General features: G+C 43.5%; 2 protein-coding genes across 13 annotated transcripts in view; one reads left to right on the plus strand and one right to left on the minus strand.

Moving 5' to 3' along the window:
• The first annotated feature begins 4,416 nt into the window (after nucleotides 1-4,416).
• On the plus strand, nucleotides 4,417-6,680 carry LOC139415538 (DNA-binding protein inhibitor ID-2-like). The gene is made up of 3 exons (XM_071163645.1): nucleotides 4,417-4,846; nucleotides 5,355-5,418; nucleotides 6,234-6,680. The coding sequence occupies exons 1-2, from the start codon at nucleotides 4,454-4,456 to the stop codon at nucleotides 5,397-5,399; spliced, it is 438 nt and encodes a 145-aa protein (XP_071019746.1). The 5' UTR covers nucleotides 4,417-4,453; the 3' UTR covers nucleotides 5,400-5,418; nucleotides 6,234-6,680.
• Nucleotides 6,681-7,221: 541 nt separating this feature from the next.
• Nucleotides 7,222-20,843, minus strand: part of LOC139415004 (kinase D-interacting substrate of 220 kDa B-like) — a 46,143-nt gene continuing 32,521 nt past the window's right edge. For 4 of the 12 annotated variants that reach the window (XM_071162714.1, XM_071162711.1, XM_071162715.1 and 1 more), the window contains exons 22-31: nucleotides 20,283-20,445; nucleotides 18,980-19,158; nucleotides 18,704-18,718; nucleotides 18,211-18,446; nucleotides 17,491-17,616; nucleotides 16,146-16,175; nucleotides 14,159-14,296; nucleotides 12,353-12,451; nucleotides 11,914-12,144; nucleotides 7,222-10,428 (exon numbers count right to left, since the gene is read on the minus strand). In XM_071162714.1, coding sequence (XP_071018815.1) covers nucleotides 9,226-10,428; nucleotides 11,914-12,144; nucleotides 12,353-12,451; nucleotides 14,159-14,296; nucleotides 16,146-16,175; nucleotides 17,491-17,616; nucleotides 18,211-18,446; nucleotides 18,704-18,718; nucleotides 18,980-19,158; nucleotides 20,283-20,445 — 2,420 coding nt within the window. In that variant the 3' untranslated portion in view covers nucleotides 7,222-9,225. The remainder of the gene's footprint in view (nucleotides 10,429-11,913; nucleotides 12,145-12,352; nucleotides 12,452-14,158; nucleotides 14,297-16,145; nucleotides 16,176-17,490; nucleotides 17,617-18,210; nucleotides 18,447-18,703; nucleotides 18,719-18,979; nucleotides 19,159-20,282; nucleotides 20,446-20,843) is intronic. The other 8 variants (XM_071162717.1, XM_071162713.1, XM_071162721.1 and 5 more) reach the window with 5 other exon arrangements.

Genomic DNA, 20,843 nt, shown 5'->3' on the forward strand with positions numbered 1-20,843 from the left:
CTTTTGCTTATCTATTTCACTAGCTCTGGCAATGTAAACATATGTTTCCCATGCCAATAAAGCCCTTTGAATTGAGAGAGAGAGACTTTTGCTTATCTATTTCACTAGCTCTGGCAATGTAAACATATGTTTCCCATGCCAATAAAGCCCTTTGAATTGAGAGAGAGAGACTTTTGCTTATCTATTTCACTAGCTCTGGCAATGTAAACATATGTTTCCCATGCCAATAAAGCCCTTTGTATCGAAGAGAGAGAGAGGCAGAACTGTGAGCAATAAGACCTCATGTAAAAGTGGTTCCCCAGGAGAAATCATGACATGATTGTGTGATCGTATTGAACTGACAGAAACAGAACTGAGAACTACGAACGAAAGCACTGATTGCAGAAACATTATACAAAATGAAATTACTGTAATCCAGAGGAAAATATGTCAGCTTGTGTGCGTCCAAAATGGGCATACGTCCAAAATAACACCCTATTCCCTATGTAGTGCACTACTTTTGACCTGGTCAAAGACTTTTAGCCCACTAAGGTAAAGCACAACGGCAGTCATGTCCTAAGTGTAAAACTAACAATGACTCAATGATCCATGCCTTCTGGGAGCGCTATAAAGTCCAAAAGTTATGTCCGGCGTTAGAAAGCTGTCTGGGAGAAGTTTAACAATGTACTTTTACTTATAATCCGTCTATCTGTATACTTCAAGACATGTGGCATAAGATGCTACAAGCACTATACATTTCCAAAAGATGAGAAATGAGAAGGGATGTTATTGTGAGACAAACAGGATGGGTATGAATATGGTGGGAGCATGTGGGTCTGAGCAAGTTTGATGTCATTAATTGTCACGACTTCTGCCGAAGTCGATGCCTCTCCTTGTTCGGGCGGTTGACGTCGCCGGTCTTCTAGCCATCGCCGATCCATTTTTCATTTTCCATTTGTTTTGTCTCGTTTTCCCACACACCTGGTTCTCATTTCCCTCATGTGTTGTGTATTTAACCCTTTGTTCCCCCCATGTCTTTGTGTGGTATTGTTTATTTGTAAGTGCACATTTTGTTTGACTGGTGCGCGTCGGGTTATTGTGCCCATACTTTGTATTTCTTATTCCGTTGGTTTTACTATCAAACTGCTCCGGCTATTATCAAGTTCTGCTCTCCTGCGTCTAACTTCCCTGCCACCAGAATCGCACCCCCTTACATTAATGTTTGTTGAAATGGATGTACGCCTGAGTAGGTGTTCTCTACTGTATGTTGAAGGTTGGGAATTAAGACCCAGTCAAAGTCATGTCTACGTCAGCGGATCTGTGTTTGTGGAATGTTAAAAGAAACCTCACCCAAAAACGATCTTTTGGTATTTGTTTCATTACTCCATTGTTGACATAGTCCCAAAATTTTGCTTGTCAGTAATCAAGTTTTCAAGATATGTAACTTTCAAAATACAGAAATCTTCCCCGTATGATGTGTTTTGCATCATATGATGAAAAATGCATCATACGGGGATGATTTCTGTATCTTGAGTCCTATAGTGTCCTATTGGGAAAAGAGGGCCATTTGGTAAGGGGCCATTTGTATCCTCATTCTCAGTACTTTAATTGTGGTTTTTAGACAATACACAAATATGCATAAACGCATGCAACATTTACAATAGACAACTTAACATTCCACAAACATCTGGTTAAACGTAGTGCACTATTGAGGGAATAGGGTGCCATTTGGGATGCATCCAGACCCATTACAGAGGCCTGCCCGCACCCATTTCCATAGGAGTCGTTCAGAAGACAGAGGTAGAACGAGACCCACGGGGAACACCAAACTAAAGTGCCTTCTTTTCTTCAGCACATAAATGGGTTGAATGTGGGATGCTGCTATTCTTCCCACAGAGCAAATATACTGTGTCAACAAACATGTCAACAAACATGTCAACAAACATGTCAACAAACATGACACGTAAAAACAATTGAGAAACTGGGAGATAAATCAGTGGAAATCAAACCTAGATAACTAACGATTGCTCTACACTCTTAGAAATAAAGCTGCTATCTAGAACCTAAAAGGGTTCTTCTGCTGTCTCCATAGAAGAACACTTTGAAGAACCCTTGTTGGTTCCAGGTAGAACTATTTTGCTTCCTTTCCACAGAGGGTTCTACATGGAACCCAAAATGGTTCTACCTGGAACCAAAAAGGGGTTTTACCTGGAACCAAAAAGGGTTTTAGTGAGTTTTTCCTAGCCACCATGCTTCTACATCTGCATTGCTTGCTGTTTGGGGTTTTAGGCTGTGACATCGGCTGATGTAAAAAGGGCTTTATAAAATACATTTGATTGATTGATTATCCTATGATGTCAGCTGAAGAACCCTTTTGGAACCCATTTTTCTAAGAGTGGACAGGAAAACGTTTCATCTAAAAGTAAGGGAGTCCCGGAGTTCATTCTATGATAGAGGATTAATAGTTGCTCTGAAATGCAAGGTAAATGTTGTCCCAGCTTCAACAAGCATGCTGTCCAGTCCATAATAAATATCATAGGATAGAACATAAGCCCTGTAATACTACCATGTTGGATAAAGTGCAACATTGATGAGCAGGGTGGAAAATACCAGAAAGGGAGACATTTAGTTAATATGATAAATCTACGTTGGCAGTCAGTCACAGCCGTGTAAATACATACTTCTGTCTTTCTTTCCATCAAATGTGCCTGTAGTTCTTAACTCAGAAGGTTCAAATGAACACATTCACTCTATGTATGAGTGCTGGAAAGACATGATATTTTCACAGCTGCTCCAGGTCTCTTCTTCCTACCAAGTTTGAATATCATGAAAACATCAGTGTGTTATTTCCCCCCTAACTTTTTTAAGAGACTATGGCTTATTTTTGTAGTTTTTTGCATCCTCCATATGAAACCGAGGGAACGTGGGTACCTGCTGCATATCCAAATGTCACCCTATTCCCTATACTTTTCCAAGAGTGACCATGTAAAATTCATAATGAAGCATTGGCAGCGTCCAAAATGTCACCCTATTCCCTATACTTTTCCAAGAGTGACCATGGAAAATACATAATGAAGCATTGGTAGCGTCCAAAATGTCACCCTATTCCCTATACTTTTCCAAGAGTGACCATGGAAAATACATAATGAAGCATTGGTAGCGTCCAAAATGTCACCCTATTCCCTATACTTTTCCAAGAGTGACCATGGAAAATACATAATGAAGCATTGGTAGCGTCCAAAATGTCACCCTATTCCCTATACTTTTCCAAGAGTGACCATGGAAAATACATAATGAAGCATTGGTAGCGTCCAAAATGTCACCCTATTCCCTATACTTTTCCAAGAGTGACCATGGAAAATACATAATGAAGCATTGGTAGCGTCCAAAATGTCACCCTATTCCATATATAGTGTACTAAACTCACATGTCACCGTATTCCCTACATTTTAGTGCACTATATAGGGAATAGGGTGCCATTTGGGACACCATCATTTAGTGACAGGGTACTTTGAAATGAGAAGAGGAAAAGAAAAGTGGAATCTAGGACAGCTAGTGAAATAAGACAGTATACAGTTATGAAACAGTAGATCTGTTGTGTTGAGAAAAGCAAACCACCAGTGCAGGTGTGTGACTCCGGACACTCCAGGGCAGGCACCGGGAGGAGCTCCATCTTAAGTCAGCTGAGAGCCCGCGCGCTGACTTGCTGCTGCCGTCGTCATAGCAGCCGCCTGAGCGGCGCCGCGCCGACTGGCTTCTAGGGCTGCTGTGAATTGGATGTCGTCACAGCGCTGGCGCCAGGGAGTCGGTAGAAGTGGGAGCTTGCGGCGATGCAGGCAACTCGCTACAGCTACTGCAGTGTGTGTTGAGCTCTGTTGTGCCAAGCCATCATCCGATTGGGTTCATCTTGGTACAGTGGGAAAGAAATTGAGAAACTGAGCATAGTTTAACGCATTGTGAAGTAAACTCACTCCAGATGAGCTAGTGGCCACGAAACCCTGAAATTTCCCTCAATGGAAAAAAATATAGACTAACAATAGCTGGAACTTGGAAATGTAATAGATGGTAAAACATCAAACTTAAATGTATCTGCGTAATTACGAGGTAGACTACATTCATCACATGGATGTGCCTTCATTTAGATCAGAAATACAGACTCAGATGACTTCAAAACAGATTTTCACAAGGTCCCGCCAACCTCATCTCGCAGGTAACAGAGAAGAGCATCACTTTAGTGCGCGCCTTCACATAACTTGCTCAAGAATGCGGAAAATATGGGAGGGACGTAAAAGATCAACCGCATTTAAACCAATACTGTTGCTTGGGATAGTGATTGACACTTCTAGGTAGCCAATTGACGTGCATTTCGCCCTGATGTGCGACAAGCCCCGTTCACGAGCCTTTATAAGAACAATTTACAGCGTGCTGACTGATTGTACAAGGCGAAGACTGGCCTAAAATACCGGTTTCTTTCATGCATAATATCTTATCACACTCAACTGTCGTCATGAAAGCAATAAGCCCGGAGCGGTCTATGAGGAACAACATCTCCAACTCGTCGGAACATACCCTCGGCATCTCCCGGAGCAAGAGCCCGATGGATGACCCTCTGAGTCTGCTGTACAATATGAACGACTGCTACACAATGCTGAAGGAACTCGTGCCCAGCCTCCCACAGAACGGGAACGTCAGTAAAATTGAGATATTGCAGCATGTTATAGACTATATCTTGGACCTTCAGATTGCACTGGACTCAAGCTCGTCCCTCTCCAGCTGCCAACATCAGCAGCAGCGGCCGGGACAGGCAACATCACCCAGGAATCCCCTAGCAACCATCAACTCAGACATCAGCCTCATCACCTTTCAGGTAAAAATAGAATCAAATAGCTTGATTTTTTTTTCCAATTAGAGGACTTCTGTTTTGGAGTGGTTCAGAAAAATGAATAGACGAAACCATAGTAGGCTACACAGATTCTAGCGTGTTCAATTGGAATTCCTACATTTTAATAGATCCCCTAAATCCTATGACATGTACAGTTTTAATGTGGCCTTGTTAATATATGTTTAAATGAAGATTTGTTTTATTTTTATATATATATATGTTTATATGCTTACTTTAATTAAAGGCTTTTAGAATATATCTATTTTTTAAAACATTATTTCCAAGCAGTCTGCCTATTTGACTTCTCATAAAGCTTTTGCATTTGACTATGTGCCACTGTTGGTTATTGTACACATGACAGCTTGGTGGTGAATGAATGGAGCATCAGCCCAATATAGACCAGACCACTGCAACTGTACTCACTCAGCAATGCCAGGAGCCTCTCTCTGTAAATGGTGATATTTAACAGTGGTTGTCTTACCTGTTTTTACAGTCAACTGACCACTTCCCCAAAGGGACAGAGACTCATGACAGCTAAACTCTCCTTCACTGACTGGGTAAGTGTTTCCTTACTGCCATTATTCCATCCATAATTTATATTTGAAATGGTCATTTTATTCACTAGGAAAAAAACAAGCTGCGCTCAAATGGGTCCAAACTACACTGTCCCAATGGGAGAACCCTTTTGGATTCCATGTAGAACCCTCTGTGGAAAGATACCCGGGACCAAAAAGGGTTCTTCAAAGGGTTCTCCTATGGGGAGAACCCTTAGATTCTAGATAGCACCTTTTTGTGTGTATAAAGTCATGGATACTTGGTATGAGTTGCTCTTTGAAAATGGTAGTCTATGTGAAGTGTTATATTGCTGACTGGACTAAGATATGACATCACTGTAGATGGAATAACCGATCATGAAATAATAGTCTCTGGCTACATAAGACAGACTGGCTACTCCCGTCAGTGGTTGTGGGTTCTGAAAACAGAGAGGAAAAGCAGGCGCCAGCCAGCATCATTATAGCTATAGTATAGATCCATTCCCACGTTGTACTTAGAGGTTGACAGGATGTTGCTTACTCCTCCGTCGACGCCACCATCTGGTGCTCAGGGATTGCCCAGTATTTCAGTGTTTGCATCCCAAATAGCACCCTATTCTCTATGTAGTGCCCTAGGGGCCCTGGTTAAAAGTAGTGCACTACATAGGTAATAGGGTGCCATATGAGACACACCCTCACCAGTATTTCAGTGTTTGGTTAAAGTAGAAAAAGAAGTGTCTATCTCTCAGGCGCCAGTCTGACTGTCCAGTTCCCTGTCTGTCCTTTAGCCTTGCTTCTCTTTAAACACAACCCTCTTTTCTCTTCCCAATCTCTTACAGGTGTGTTTTAAACAGGACCTCGTGTTCCCCTCCAATGGCTGGCTGGATTTCCGCTTGATTTAACTTTAATTTGTCTTCCTAAAAGGAGATATGTGTTGTTGTTTTTACTTTTTATTTATCTACTGGCCTGGCTGATATCTTTTCTTCCAACTGAAGAATGATTCCTCAACAACGATGGGAACACAACGACAGACTGACTGAGATTACAGTATTGAAACAAGATATCTTTCCACAAGAGGAGATAGCCTTTTCTTTTGGAAGTGGCACATTACTACAGACAGACTAATGGTCAGTCGATGTATATAAAATGTTAAGACAAAATCATGCCTGTATAGTAGCTGATTTGTTGCAGAGAATATAAAGATGCATTTTATTGTACTGCGGCTTTCAAAGAAATGTTGTAAATTGCACTTTTATACAATAATAAAGTATATTCCTTATACTGTACATTATGTTAATATCCATATTACGTTATAATACCTGACCTATTTCAATCTTTTAAATTACTCTCACTGTACTTTCTCTTACATCAAAGGATGGTGCAACTTCCCTTTATCTTGCTTTTTAATGTGTCTGAATAGAGTCAGATTAATTAAGAAGACGATATCACAAGGCTCAATGCATTGCAGTTACTAATCTTATCAAGTTATCCAGGACGGTGTGCCCAGATGCATCTCGTCACACTGGTGGTTCTCTGGACAACAGTTGGTAACGCATGGCACTTGCAACTCTAGGATAGTGGGTTCGATTCTCGGGATCAACCATACGTAAAACAATTTATGCACGCATGACTCTTAAGTCGCTTTGGATGAGAGTGTCTGACAAATGGCACATAATATTACATATTACGGCACATACTATTTTTGCATGGGGGAGCACGCCTCCTGCTGGTCGACGTTAAGAAGGAACTGCTATATGAAAGTATGAGAATACTTAGTGGTTCATACGTATCATTTCTCTGTGAGAACATACAAGAGGCTAGACTGTAGAAGGTCAACATCCAGGTTTTATTTTTCAGTCAGATAATGTCTGACGGCACCATTCACTTCTTTCCCTTCATCTCCCACGTGGTTATCATCCGACAGGTTAAGACACATACAACATTACAGTGCATGCAACACATAGGAGAGCACTTTGACATTTGCACTGATATTTGCAAACTAATTTACGCATGCAATGTACAGTTCATTAGGTACGCATGCAACAACAATCTTTACTGTAGCCAGATTTGTGAATCGGACGACATTAAGTGTACATTTTATATCTGCTTAATTAAAATGTACATTTAATGGCATCGGATTCACAAATGGGGCCTCTACTACGTTACGGGAGGAGACAGGCCCTGACAACATGTAATAAACCAAATAACATTACAACCACTGTTCATGACAAAGCAGCATACATACAGTCCCATGTATCATATGGAGAAGAGTCAGCAACTGAATTTTGCAGCGATCAATAACTTTTTCTGAAGATTACTTCTCGTTGTTATATTGTTGTTATTGTAACATATTAGTGTCAACGTCCCTCCCTTTTATCCAACATTTTTGTTCGTGTTGGCAGGAGATGCGTCCCAAATGGCACCCTATTCCACCGATAGCGCACTACTTTGGACCAGGTCCCATAGGAAGGTAAAATAGTTAAAAGCCCTGTGGCTTTTGCAATGAGACAAATAGTTTAGTTGACTCTCCTCCATGTCATTTGCTGAGACGCGACAAAAACAGATCCCACACACAATTTTGTTCATTTGGCTCACGTGTTCATATGCATTCATTCTTCATCTATACCAGGTAACTTCTTTTACCCACCCACAAGCTCTACATCACTTGTTGACACACATAGGCAGCAGCAGCTAATATTAACACTGTTGAGGCATGCTTGTAGCCTGGTCCCAGATCTGTTTGTGTTCTTGCCAGCTCCATTGCTCATTGTCAAGCCATTGGCATGACAAGGAGTTGGCGAGATGGCACAGACAGACTGACACCCAGGCTACCATGCTTGTTGTAGTGCAAAACAATAAACAGATAGTTAGTCACTGTACGTAGTTAAGTTATAAATTATACTGTAAAAAATGGGACGGCGCTGTTAAGTGCTTTTACTGATTGGAATAATCAAAATGTACACTTTGGTTAATTCAACCTGTTCTATCAATTTGTCTGAAATCAAATAACGAATTCGTCAGATCAATGTGATTTTTTTATTTGAATGAAAGCTTCTAAATTGCTTTCAACACCTCATGCACATTGAATAGCGGTAGGGGCAATGTAGCGACGGCAGCCTATCAGAAGAGTTGCCGAGGCGTGGCTTTCAGTTGGTTATTTTAAAACATCTTATTTTTTAGCTTGTTGATTTAAATTGCTTGTAACACAGAATAAATGTGGATAGGTAATTCCAAATGAAAAAGTAAACTAGGAACAAGATAAAAAAAATTGGTTGTATTGTCATTAAATATTTTTGGGATTTGTTATATTAAGTTTAACCAAAGGGGAAATGTAGGTTTAGTGTTGAGATAAACAGGTAACAATGTCAAATATAATGAAATATAACAGTTGGCATTGAATTATATATTTGTCATAATAATGTTGTTGTTTTTACCAGAGGTGAAGTAAATTAGGTTAATCTAAAGATCTTTTTTTTTTTACAGTGTGCGTAGCTAGCTACCTTCACCTCTAGAGAATATCAAGACAGTTAGTAGAGGTCACTTCACTTCACTTTAGATGATACAAATACAGAGTACAACATCTCAGTGAGCTACCTCTACTTAGTAGCCTGGTGAAACCAGACTAACCGCTGCGCTCTCCTGTAACAGAATGTGAGGTTGCCAGATCAGGCTGGTTTAACAAGGCTATCTACTTAGTGCTTGGTGTGCACTAACATCATTTATTTACCCATTTAGCTAGCTACGGTACCTTGCTACGCATGCATTGTCAGATTACCACACCAAACATCTACTGACTAAATGCTCTCCTGGGAATGAGATGGGCGGGGGGGCTCACAGGATGCTCTCGCGCTCCTCTCCGAAAGTGACGGTGTCGGAGGACACGGTGGTGATCTCCGGAGGATCCCCGGGGTTCAGCCCCCTCTTCAGGTGCACCACGCGCACGTTCTCGTTGTGCGGGCCGGGCTTGGTGGTGGTACTGGTGGTGCCGGAACCCGGGGAGATGATAACCTCGCTGATGGAGGAGGATGTAGGGGTGGAACAGGTGGTGTCGGTGGACCCCATTGGAGCCCTCTGTCCCTGGAAACGCTGCTGGTTCCCCTGCTGCTGGGCGTTGGTGTTGTTGTTAAGGGTGGTGTTGCTGGGCGTGCGGTTGAGGTTGTAGCTCTTAGACGAGGGCCAGCTCTCTTCGGGGCTGCTGGCCAGCAGGCTGCACTGGTCCTCAGAGCAGATGGACATGCGGGCCACAGCTGGGTCCTGGAGACCACTCAGGCTGCTGGGCAGACCCCTCTTACTGGCCGCCCGGCTCTGGCTGTCCTCCTGGTCCAGCTCGATCAGGTTGGCCTGCTCCAGCTGGGACAGGTCAGCCTCCTCGTCCTGCAGGGAGTGGTTGGGCGAGCTCTCGTTGGAGCGCATGCCGGAGTCAGACGAATCCTTCTTATCCAGCATGGCGTCAGACAGGTATTCTTTACCCTTAGCCAGAGCCAGGGAGGATGCTTTGGGGTCACCTGGCTTTTTCGCGTCCCCCAAGAGAGGAGCGTCGGAGTTCTCTGAATCCTCGTCGTCGCTGGTGAGCTTCTGGTAGGGCAGCCCGCCGGTCTTCACCTTGAGGTCGGCTGCTCCCTGGAACAGGCCGCTCCCCCGGTCACTGGACCCGGGAGCCTTGCGTCCAAGCAGGGTCTTGGAGGAGCCATGGGGGTCCTGCTTCTCGTCCTCCTCTGTGATGGGGTCCAGGGGGGCTTCGGCGGTGGTGAAGTCCGGGGCGTCCACGGCGGGAAGCTTGGAGGTGCTTCTCTTGGTGGTAGCCTTGTCCTTGGTTTTGTCCTCGGAGCTGGCAGAGGTCATGAACTGGTTGGGGTGGGGCTGGACGGGCTTCTCTCCCCCTCCTCCGCCCACCTCCAGCGTGGCCATCTGGGCGATGTACTCCTGGTAGGCGTTGCGGTACTCCGACTGCTGCTTTTCCGTCAGCTTGACGATGTCGTTGGACGACTCCTGGGAGTTGAGGCTGGACATGCTGGGGGTGCGGTGGGTGGGGGCCTGGAGAGGGGGACATGGAACATTGCATCTCCTAGATCTGTGGTCTAAGTACATATGAAGGCTATCATTTGGTTTACATACAGGCCAACAGCTTAATTCATGGTTCTGTACATATACAGTACTAGTGCAAAGTTTGGACACACCTACTCATTCAAGGGTTTATCTTTATTTGACTATTTGCTACATTGTAGAATAACAGTGAAGACATCAAAACCATGAAATAACACATGGAATCATGTAGTCACCAAAAAAGTGTTAAACAAAACAAAATATATTTTAGATGAGACTCTTCAAAGTAGCCACCCTTTGCTTTGATGACAGCTTTGCACATTCTTGGCATTCTCTCAACCAACTTCATGAGGTAGTCACCTGGAATGCATTTACATTTACAGGAATGTCTTGTTAAAAGTTAATTTGCACATTTGAGACAATCAATTATGTTGTGACAAGGTAGGGGTGGTATACAGAAGATAGCCCTATTTGGTAAAAGACCAAGTCAATATTATGACAAGAACAGCTCAAATACGCAAAGAGAAACGGCAGTCCATCACTACTTTAAGACATGAAGGTCAGTCAATCCAGAAAATTTCAAGAACTCTGAAAGTTTCTTCAAGTACAGTTGCAAAAACCAAGCGCTATGATGAAACTGGCTCTCATGAGGACCACCACAAGAAAGGACAGTTACCTTTGCTGCAGAGGATAAGTTCAAGTAACAGACACATCTCAACATCAACTGTTCAGAGGAGACTGCATGAATCAGGCCTTCGGTCAAATTTCTGAAAATAAACCACCACTAAAGGACAACAATAAGAAGAGGAGACTTTCTTGGGCCAAGAAACACGAGGAATGGACATTAGACAGGTGGAAATCTGTCCTTCGATCTAATGAGTCCAAATGTAAGATTTTTGGTTCCAACTGCCATGGATGGATGATCTCTGCATGTGTGGTTCCCACCGTGAAGCATGGAGGAGGTATGATGGTGTGGGGTGGTTTTCTGGTGACACTGTCTGTGATTTATTTAGAATTCAAGACACACTTAACCAGCATGGCTACCACAGCATTCTGCAGCGATACGCCATCCCATCTGGTTTGCGCTTAGTGCGACTATCATTTGTTTTTCAACAGGACACTGACCCAAAACACACCTCCAGGCTGTGTAAGAGCTATTTGACCAAGGAGAAGAATAGAGTGCTGCATCAGATGACCTGGCCTGGGATGGTTTGGGATGAGTTGGACCGCAGAGTGATGGAAAAGCAGCCAATAGGTGCTCAGCATATGTGGGAATTCCTTCAAGACAGTTTGAAAAGCATTCCTCATGAAGCTGGTTGAGAGAATAAAATAAATAAAGAAAAACCCTTGAATGAGTAGGTGTCCAAAGTTTTGACTGGTACTGTACATAGCTACACAATTCCAGTCTTTCTGTCAACGTAATATAATGACGCAACATAGACCTCTCTACAATGGAAGAGACCACCAGTCACTCACCATCCATGTGTTGTTGCTGTGCCTGGGAGGCTCGTCCAGTCCCACATTGCTCAGTTCCTCAAAGCTCAGGTTGAAGCTGTACATGGGTGAGTTGGCGTCGAGGTTGGCGGTGCCGGCGTGGGGCGGGGCGACCTGGCGCCTCGTTTCCCCGTGGCCCACCACACTGCTGTCCACCTCACTGGGAGCCTCCTCATGAAGCACCTGGCTCTCCACATGACGCATCTCCAACACCTAGAGAAAGAGGCGGCGAGAGAAGGCAGAGGAGTAGGAGGGAAAGGAAGAAGAAGAAGAGGAAGAGAAAGTAGAACATTGCACCAATCTCTAAATACGGCTGGGCTAAATAGTAATTACTGCTTGATAACAGCAGTGTCCAGTGTTAAAGCTATTGGTAAATCCACTACAAAAGAAAATAACAGGCAAGAGGCAAGGTTAAACTCACGGTTCCTCTGAAGAGCTGCCAGTCTCCAAAGTTCATTTTCATTTCATTCTTCAGCTCATCAATGTTGCACTGGGTCAGAACTCTGCCATTCACATTAGCCTGAGAGACAAAGAAGAGAATGAGACAAGGAAGAGGAGGTTAATATGAGAGAGAGAGAGAGAGAGAGATTAATGGTAGCGAGAGAGGAGGTTAATGGTAGAGAGGGGAGGTTAACGGTAGAAAGAGGGGGGAGGTCAATGGTAGGGAGAGGGGGGAGGTCAATGGTAGGGAGAGAGGAGGTTAATGGTAGAAAGAGAGGAGGTTAATGGTAGAGAGAGAAGAGGTTAATGGTAGAAAGAGAGGAGGTTAATGGTAGAGAGAGAATAGGTTAATGGTAGAGAGAGAGAGGAGGTTAATGGTAGAGAGAGAAGAGGTTAATGGTAGAGAGAGGGAGAGGGAGAGAGAGGGAGAGAGAGAGAGGAGGTTGATGGTAGAGAGAGAGGAGGCTAATGGTAGAGAGAGAGGAGGTTAATGGTAGAGAGAGAAGAGGTTAATGGTAGAGAGAGAAGAGGTTAATGGTAGAGAGAGGGAGAGGGAGAGAGAGAGAGGAGGTTGATGGTAGAGAGAGAGGAGGTTAATGGTAGAGAGAGAGGAGGTTAATGGTAGAGAGAGAGAGAGGAGGTTAATGGTAGAGAGAGAAGAGGTTAATGGTAGAGAGAGAAGAGGTTAATGGTAGAGAGAGAGAGGAGGTTAATGGTAGAGAGAGGGAGAGGGAGAGAGAGGGAGAGAGATGGTAGAGAGAGAGGAGGTTAATGGTAGAGAGAGAGGAGGTTAATGGTAGAGAGAGAGAGAGGAGGTTAATGGTAGAGAGAGAAGAGGTTAATGGTAGAGAGAGGGAGAGGGAGAGAGAGAGAGGAGGTTGATGGTAGAGAGAGAGGAGGTTAATGGTAGAGAGAGAGGAGGTTAATGGTAGAGAGAGAGAGAGGAGGTTAATGGTAGAGAGAGAAGAGGTTAATGGTAGAGAGAGAAGAGGTTAATGGTAGAGAGAGAGAGGAGGTTAATGGTAGAGAGAGGGAGAGGGAGAGAGAGGGAGAGAGATGGTAGAGAGAGAGGAGGTTAATGGTAGAGAGAGGGAGAGGGAGAGAGAGAGAGGAGGTTGATGGTAGAGAGAGAGGAGGTTAATGGTAGAGAGAGAGGAGGTTAATGGTAGAGAGAGAGAGGAGGTTAATGGTAGAGAGAGAAGAGGTTAATGGTAGAGAGAGAAGAGGTTAATGGTAGAGAGAGAGAGGAGGTTAATGGTAGAGAGAGGGAGAGGGAGAGAGAGAGGGGAGGTTGATGGTAGAGAGAGAGGAGGTTAATGGTAGAGATAGGGAGAGGGAGAGAGAGGGAGAGAGAGAGAGGAGGTTGATGGTAGAGAGAGAGGAGGTTAATGGTAGAGAGAGAGGAGGTTAATGGTAGAGAGAGAGGAGGTTAATGGTAGAGAGAGAGGAGGTTAATGGTAGAGAGAGAAGAGGTTAATGGTAGAGAGAGAAGAGATTAATGGTAGAGAGAGAAGAGGTTAATGGTAGAGAGAGAGAGGAGGTTAATGGTAGAGAGAGAAGAGGCTAATGGTAGAGAGGGAGAGGGAGAGAGAGGGAGAGAGAGAGAGGAGGTTGATGGTAGAGAGAGAGGTTAATGGTAGAGAGGAGGTTAATGGTAGAGAGAGAAGAGGTTAATGGTAGAGAGAGGGAGAGAGAGAGGAGGTTGATGGTAGAGAGAGAGGAGGTTAATGGTAGAGAGGAGTAGAGAGGAGGTTAATGGTAGAGATCTATCTCTCTCTCTGCTCACCTTCTTAATGGTGGCAGTGTACTGGGCCAGCATGCTCTGGTCGATACCCTCGATATGTTTGACACGTTCACACACTGTGTCTGTGTTCATGGAGCTCAGGAGGATGGCCGGGGTCCCCGACACCACCGAGGCTGAACCCTGACACACACACACACACACACACACACACACAACACAGGTCCAGAACACGCGTCAACGACCAGATAGAGGAGTCAACCAACAGGTAAAACATGGCTTATTGGTTAATACAGTATGGCTACATTTGATGGAGGTCAAGATGACATTTCTCAAAGGTATCATGTGCTGTACTCATCAATAGTAACCTCTGCCCATTTGAGTAGAAATGCAGTGATACAAAATATAATAGAATGGGAATTCCATGCTGAAACACTGATATCTGCAAAGGTAACACAGAAAGGCCCAGTGAAAGGGGAGAGCAACATGAGAAGAACGTAGGGAACATAAAGCATCAGTAGGTATGAGACAACTACAATATGGGTTGTTGATGAGTGGAGCTATCCCGAGGGTGAATACAATAGGACAATGGGGTTAATAGAGGTTAGGTCCAAACCAAACGTTGTCAGTGAGTGGATGAGAGAATACTGTAGGGTAAAAAATGAATGGATGTAATCTGTGACATCACTTCCTGCTATCTACTATCACTACTAGGCTACTCACTAATTCAGGAGTTAGACCATACACTATTAGAAAAAAGGGTTCCAAAAGGGTTCTTCGGCTGTCTCCCCATAGGAAAACCCCTCTGTGGACCGGGTTCTACATGGAACCAAACGGGTTCTCCCCTAGTACCAGAAAGGGTTCTACAAAGGGTTCTCCTATGGGAATAGCCGAAGAACCCTTTAAGGTTCTAGATAGCACCTTTCTTGCTAAGAGTGTAGAAATAGAATCACTAGAACAGCCCCTCAGACCATTGACTTGACTGAGGATGTCTGTTCTAGTAATTAACCGGTAAGTGATACACACCCAGTATCACAGTACGGATAGAATGTACACAGCAATACATGGTGCAGGATTATTATTACTATTCACTTGTCAAACAGGTTAGTTTTAGGTCTTTATGAAACCACAGGCTGTATGTTGAACGTCACTGACTCAGAGTAGGAGGACGGTCTTCAGAAGACAGGGTTTAGGTAAGGAGAGTTCAGCTAGAAGGGCCAGACAAAATCAAATGTTTGAAATGCTTATAGAGACTTGTACAAGTGTTACAAATCTACAATGTATCTTACAAAGTTATAAAACATCTGTAATTGTAAATAGGTCTTAAATAGTATGACAGAAGCAGATCAAAGATTTCACTAGTCAGTGGCCTTGTAGCATCACTTAGTGCCCTAACAAGGGAGCTACACTAGTGTCACAAAACCAGCTTTTCAGCTACTATACTGGATGTGCAATTTCTTGATGGCGTGAGCAGAATACACGCCACTTTATCAAGTGTTCTCGGGTGTGAGCCGCACGTGACAAAAAATCATTATAAACTGGTGGTTCGAGCCCTGAATGCTGATTGGCTGAAAGCTGTGGTATATCAGAGGTATGACAAAACATTTTTACTGCTCTAATTACATTGGTAACCAGTTTATAATAGCAATAAGGCACCTTGGGGGTTTGTGATATATGGCCAATATACCACAGCTAAGGTGTGTATCCAGGCACTCCGCGTTGAGTCGTTCATAAGGACAGCCCTTATCGTGATATATTGGCCATATACTACACCACCTCTGAAACCAGAGCTGAGCCGTACCACTTCCACCTAGGTTTCATTGACATGAATGGGAGCTTCTTGCGCTCTGCAAAAAGGTATTACTCCAGTGTAGCATGCCTGTAACTCCTAGTTCCCATTCAAGAGAGTGGGCTAGAGTTTCCAAGGTGCATGCTGGGATTACAGATGTCAGATCCCTTCCTAAGGGGGTCAGTTTGTCGGTCTAGGTCTAGTTAGGAGGAGTTAGGGAAAACATCTGAATGGATTCAGTACCTGCTTCTTTTTCAAAGACGGTACCTTAAACTGCTTGGAGGGAGGAGAGAAAACGAGAGGTGGAGAGAAACAGATGGAAGGGTGAGGAGGGAGTGGCTACAGCAGGTGTTCATCAGAGAGGGATGTGAGGAGAGAACATTAGGAAGACACACAGATGCCAACATTATCGTCTTAGAGGAGAAAAAAACATTAGGGAAACATGCATATCTTCAAGAGTGGAGAGAGAGATAGAGAGAGAGGAAGAGAGGAAGAGAGTGGAGAGAGAGAGAGAGAGAGAGTGAGAGAGCCAGTGGAGAGAAAGAGGAGAGCGAGGGCATGCTTTCATTGTGACTATGAGAATAATGTTTTTGATGTCTCTGCGGCATTCAGTGTTTTTTAGGACAGTTGGATGCTGTCATAGCAGGGTCAATGTTTCTGTGTTTCTAGTTTCTCTGTGTGTTTGTGTCTGTGTACAGAGTTCTAAATGATAATTTTTGATTGGTAGCACTGGTGCTCCCAAATTTAAAAAGTTAGGAGCACCACATGAAATCTAGGAGCAGATACAGCCTAGATTTCATGTGGTGCTCCTAACTTTTTAAAATCAGGTCTATATGAATTCTAGCTGCTTTTGAAGCACATGTTGAGCCCTAGAAACTAACATGTATCATTGTAAAGAGGTTATTATAAAAGCTACAATTTTGATAGGAATAACGGTTATTGAAATGACAGAATTATATGTGGAATAATAGGTTTCTACATTGTGTTAAAGCTCGATTTTCCTATTGAGATGGATTACATTGAAAACATTAAAAACGTCAGATTTGTGATGACAAAATGCAAGAGATATGTCATTCATTCATTGCTATGATCATTGATCTCCTGAAGAAGCTGTCCTTTTTCCTAGGTTGTTAGCTAGCTAGCCAATGAGGAAATATGACTGAACAATGTGTAAACAAGTGGTTAACGCACAAGTAGTTTTACAACGGCCCACGACATTTTTTATGAATGTAAAAGTCAGTCCCGGCGATTTGCTACAGATACATATGTCGGATATGAGACCAAATTCAGATGCACTTTAGAGCCCTGTCTGTGTGTGTGTCTGTGTGGGAGGGGGATGTCTGACAAAGAAAGAGAAGGGGAGAGTGGAAGCATGTTTCTGCAATAGGGGGTGGGTTATCTGGTGAGATGAACGTCTCTGATAGAATCCGAATCGGAATGTTCTGATGTTCAAACAACCCAAATCAGAAGGTTCAAACAAGCATATATAAGCTAATGAAATTTGAAAGGACAATCATTTCTCTCTCTATAACATGGTTATACATCCATTCTAGATGAACTCTCTCTACTCACTACCTCTAATACTTACGAGTCCACTGCTCGGATCCCGGGGAAAGCCACTTTTAAGTGGGAATGGGCGTGGTGGAGGAGCATGAACAGGGAAACTGCCCACATACTGGCGTGGCAGCTGGTAAACATGATGGGGAAAATATGGCTGGAGGGAGGGGAATACCAGGAAGAAAGGAAACACATTTAACATGGGGTGAAATAAAAAATAAATAAAAAACACTTAAATATGAAACCAGCGTAACAATTGAGGTGTCTGAGATATTATGAAATACAGACTGAAGCAAATTAAAACAGCCACAGCATGTCAAATACATACATACATACATGTGTACTTAGTGTACGTATGTATGCATGTATCCATGTACAAACAAGGGGTCACACAGTACAAACACCTCATCATGTTACAGCACAGAGACTTCAACTTAAATGGGAACTATAAATAACAAGACAGCTCTGCAAATTATAAACCAGAAGTGTCCCACAAAATGAGAATGGGGACGATAACAAGGTGAGAAATGTAGGCAAAGGAATGTGTTGAGGTTCAAAGCCCTTTGCTTTATTACAGAGGCCGTCAGTGATCGCCTACCAGGCAGCATAAGACTGAATGAGTTAACTGACACGAGCCTGATGTTCTACAAGTGAAACTTTGGTCATTCCGTTTGGAATCAGGCCCTTCTCAGTCCTATATAGAATAGCAATGTCCTTGGCGACATGAGGGTGTTCTTTCTCATACACTCACCCTGTTATAGAAGGGGTGCTGGGGGCCAGCCATACCACTGTAGTTGCTGCTGTGGGGCGGTGGGGACACCAGCCCTGGGGGGTTGAAGTGCCCGTTGAAGGAGGTGGAGGGGGAGCAGGCGGACATGCCTGACTGCTGGCTGTAGACGGAGGTGGGGCGGGGAGCAGCTTCCTGCAGGGGCAGGTTGGGATAGGTCACCGCTCTGATGGTCATCTGTTCCCTGGCAGCACGCACGTCTGGGGGGAAAGAAGAGAGACAGGTAAAGAGAAATGTGTAATTAAATGTTATAATGTAATTCATAATGTAAAGTCCGGGAAAAAAGTTGGATCTGCACATAGACATGAAACCATATGACTTACTGTAACTGTAATGACATCCAAAAGACAACAGTTGTATTCAGATTGCCTACATCATATCGACAAAAGGTTCTGGCCTGACTTGTGTGGAACCCTAATTACTTGACACAGACACAGCTAGCTAGGCTCGCCCTCACCTGCAGCATGCACGTCTGGGAGGAGAGGAATGCAGACAGAGAAATTGAAAGAGTTGAAATAAATTGTTGAAATAAATTTTTTTGTTGAAATCGAAAGAGTTGAAATCGAAAGAGTTGAAATCAAAACAATTGAAATCATCTCATCTGACAAATTCATGATACATTCCAAAATCTGCAAGTTGTTATTAAAGTTGGAAAGAGAATGGATGCCTGCATAATATTTCCAAAACGATTGGAATTATTTGTGTGGAACCCTGATTATTTGGTGATAATCACCTGCGATGATCTCTCGTAGTTTGGGGTCGAGGTTGACGGTGCAGGGTAGGAAGGTTTTGATGTCGCGTGCACTGAGGACGGGTGTCCGAGAGGAGAGGAACACCTCGAAGCTACGCACATCCCCGTCAATCTCCAACAGGGGCTCCACGTCTTTAGTGGTGGGAATGTTCTTGGAGATCCTAAAACAGCAGAGGTAAGACTGAAGCCTAATGAAGACAGGCGAGGAAAGAGCTATAGCTCTTCTACACTGGAAGGTTGCTTCTTTAGTTTGACATTCTGTGAGCTTCATGGATTAGTCTTTTGAATGACATATTATTGTATTTGGAGTGACAATGAAGGACATTTGAATCATTCAGGGGCGAAAACATAAATAGAACATAAGTCATTATTTCTTTTCAGCAACACACTATTTACACACGAAAAACCACCCAACTTTATTTTGCAGCAACTAAGCTTCTGTCTGAGAAGTAATTGACATTAAAATACACTAATCCAACCAATGGGATGCAATTATAATGACGATTCAACCAATTGAACTAATCCTTATTGCCCAGTGACTAATCTGACTGTTTCATCACGTCAGAGATTTTGTGTGTTCCAAATGGCACCCTGTTCCCTATATAGTGCACTACTCTTGTACAAAATGAAAAGAAAGGGGGGTACCTAGTCAGTGGTACAACTAAATGCATCAACTGAAATGTGTCTTCTGCATTTAACCCAACCCCTCTGAATCAGAGAGGTGTGGGGGGCTGCCTTAATCGACATCCATGTCATCGGTGCCCAGGGGAACAGTGTGTTAAACAGTCTTGCTCAAGGGCAGAACAACAGATTTTTACCTTGGTCAACTCAGGGATTCGATCCAGCAACCTTTCAGTTACTGGCCCAATGCTCCTACCCACCAGGCTACCTGCCATAGTGCACTATATAGGGAATAGGGTGCCATTTGGGATGTAACTCTGAATGGATCAGTGGGAGTAAATTTATTCTTTCTTCGATAATAACTTTTCCACTGTGTCTCTTTGTGAAAATGTAGTTCTTCTTTGGCCTCACATTTTCAGACAGATCTTTCAAAATTAAATAAAACCCTCTCTCACGTAACTAAACAGTTCCTAAGTTCTATAATTAGGACAGGTGTTTCAAAAAGACATTTTAAGGTTGGGAAAGGGGGTTGGGGATCTACAGTATGCATACCTCTGCTAGATGGTCTTAAGGGGGGCCCAGTTTTATAGGGGTAGAGGGGGACTACAGTATATTACCTCTGCTAGATGGTCTTGGATGTAGTTTTACGGGGTCTCTACATTACCTCTCGTAGATAGTCTTGAGGGCGGCCTGGTCCGGGATGCCTTCAGTCTCCTCCAGGAACAGGATGAGCCAGGAGGTCCTGTAGGGCCACGTCTCAGTAAGGTTGATCCACGATGCCAGGCGGTCCCAGTTAAACATAATCTGATTTGCCCTCAGCAGACGACCTATAGACAGACCAGCATTGTGTAAGTCAGACTGGACAAAACTAACATGCTTTCCTCAATAAAATGCATCCATAATCTGTATGGTTCATTGTGGTTCATGTAGTAAACTCGGTGAGTAAGCTTGTGGTAAACAAAGTGTGTGCGTTAGTTTAGGATGTTCAGAAATGACATCCCCAATTTAAAATGTCGGTACCAGAAGGGTGTGTGGCTAAAAGGCACGATGGGCGTCTCTCTCCAGAATGCTCTTTGTGCTCATTCATTGTTTCATTGTGTGAATTTTTTGCCCTTTTTCTTCATGGTTATTTTTTAAATGTATTTTTCTTCAGCATGCATAGAAGTACAAATGTGTACAAATGTAGGCCTATAAAAGTCTGATAGTAGGCCATTTCTTGAACACC

This window comes from Oncorhynchus clarkii, chromosome 8, assembly GCF_045791955.1.
Source record: "Oncorhynchus clarkii lewisi isolate Uvic-CL-2024 chromosome 8, UVic_Ocla_1.0, whole genome shotgun sequence".
Lineage (NCBI taxonomy): Eukaryota > Metazoa > Chordata > Actinopteri > Salmoniformes > Salmonidae > Oncorhynchus > Oncorhynchus clarkii.

Bases quoted from the DNA above. Each gene is read 5' to 3' on its own strand.
- LOC139415538 (XM_071163645.1), top strand. From the start codon at position 4,454: ATGCATAATATCTTATCACACTCAACTGTCGTCATGAAAGCAATAAGC. The intron at 4,847-5,354 runs GTAAAAATAGAA...CTGTTTTTACAG, and splicing joins TCAGCCTCATCACCTTTCAG to TCAACTGACCACTTCCCCAA.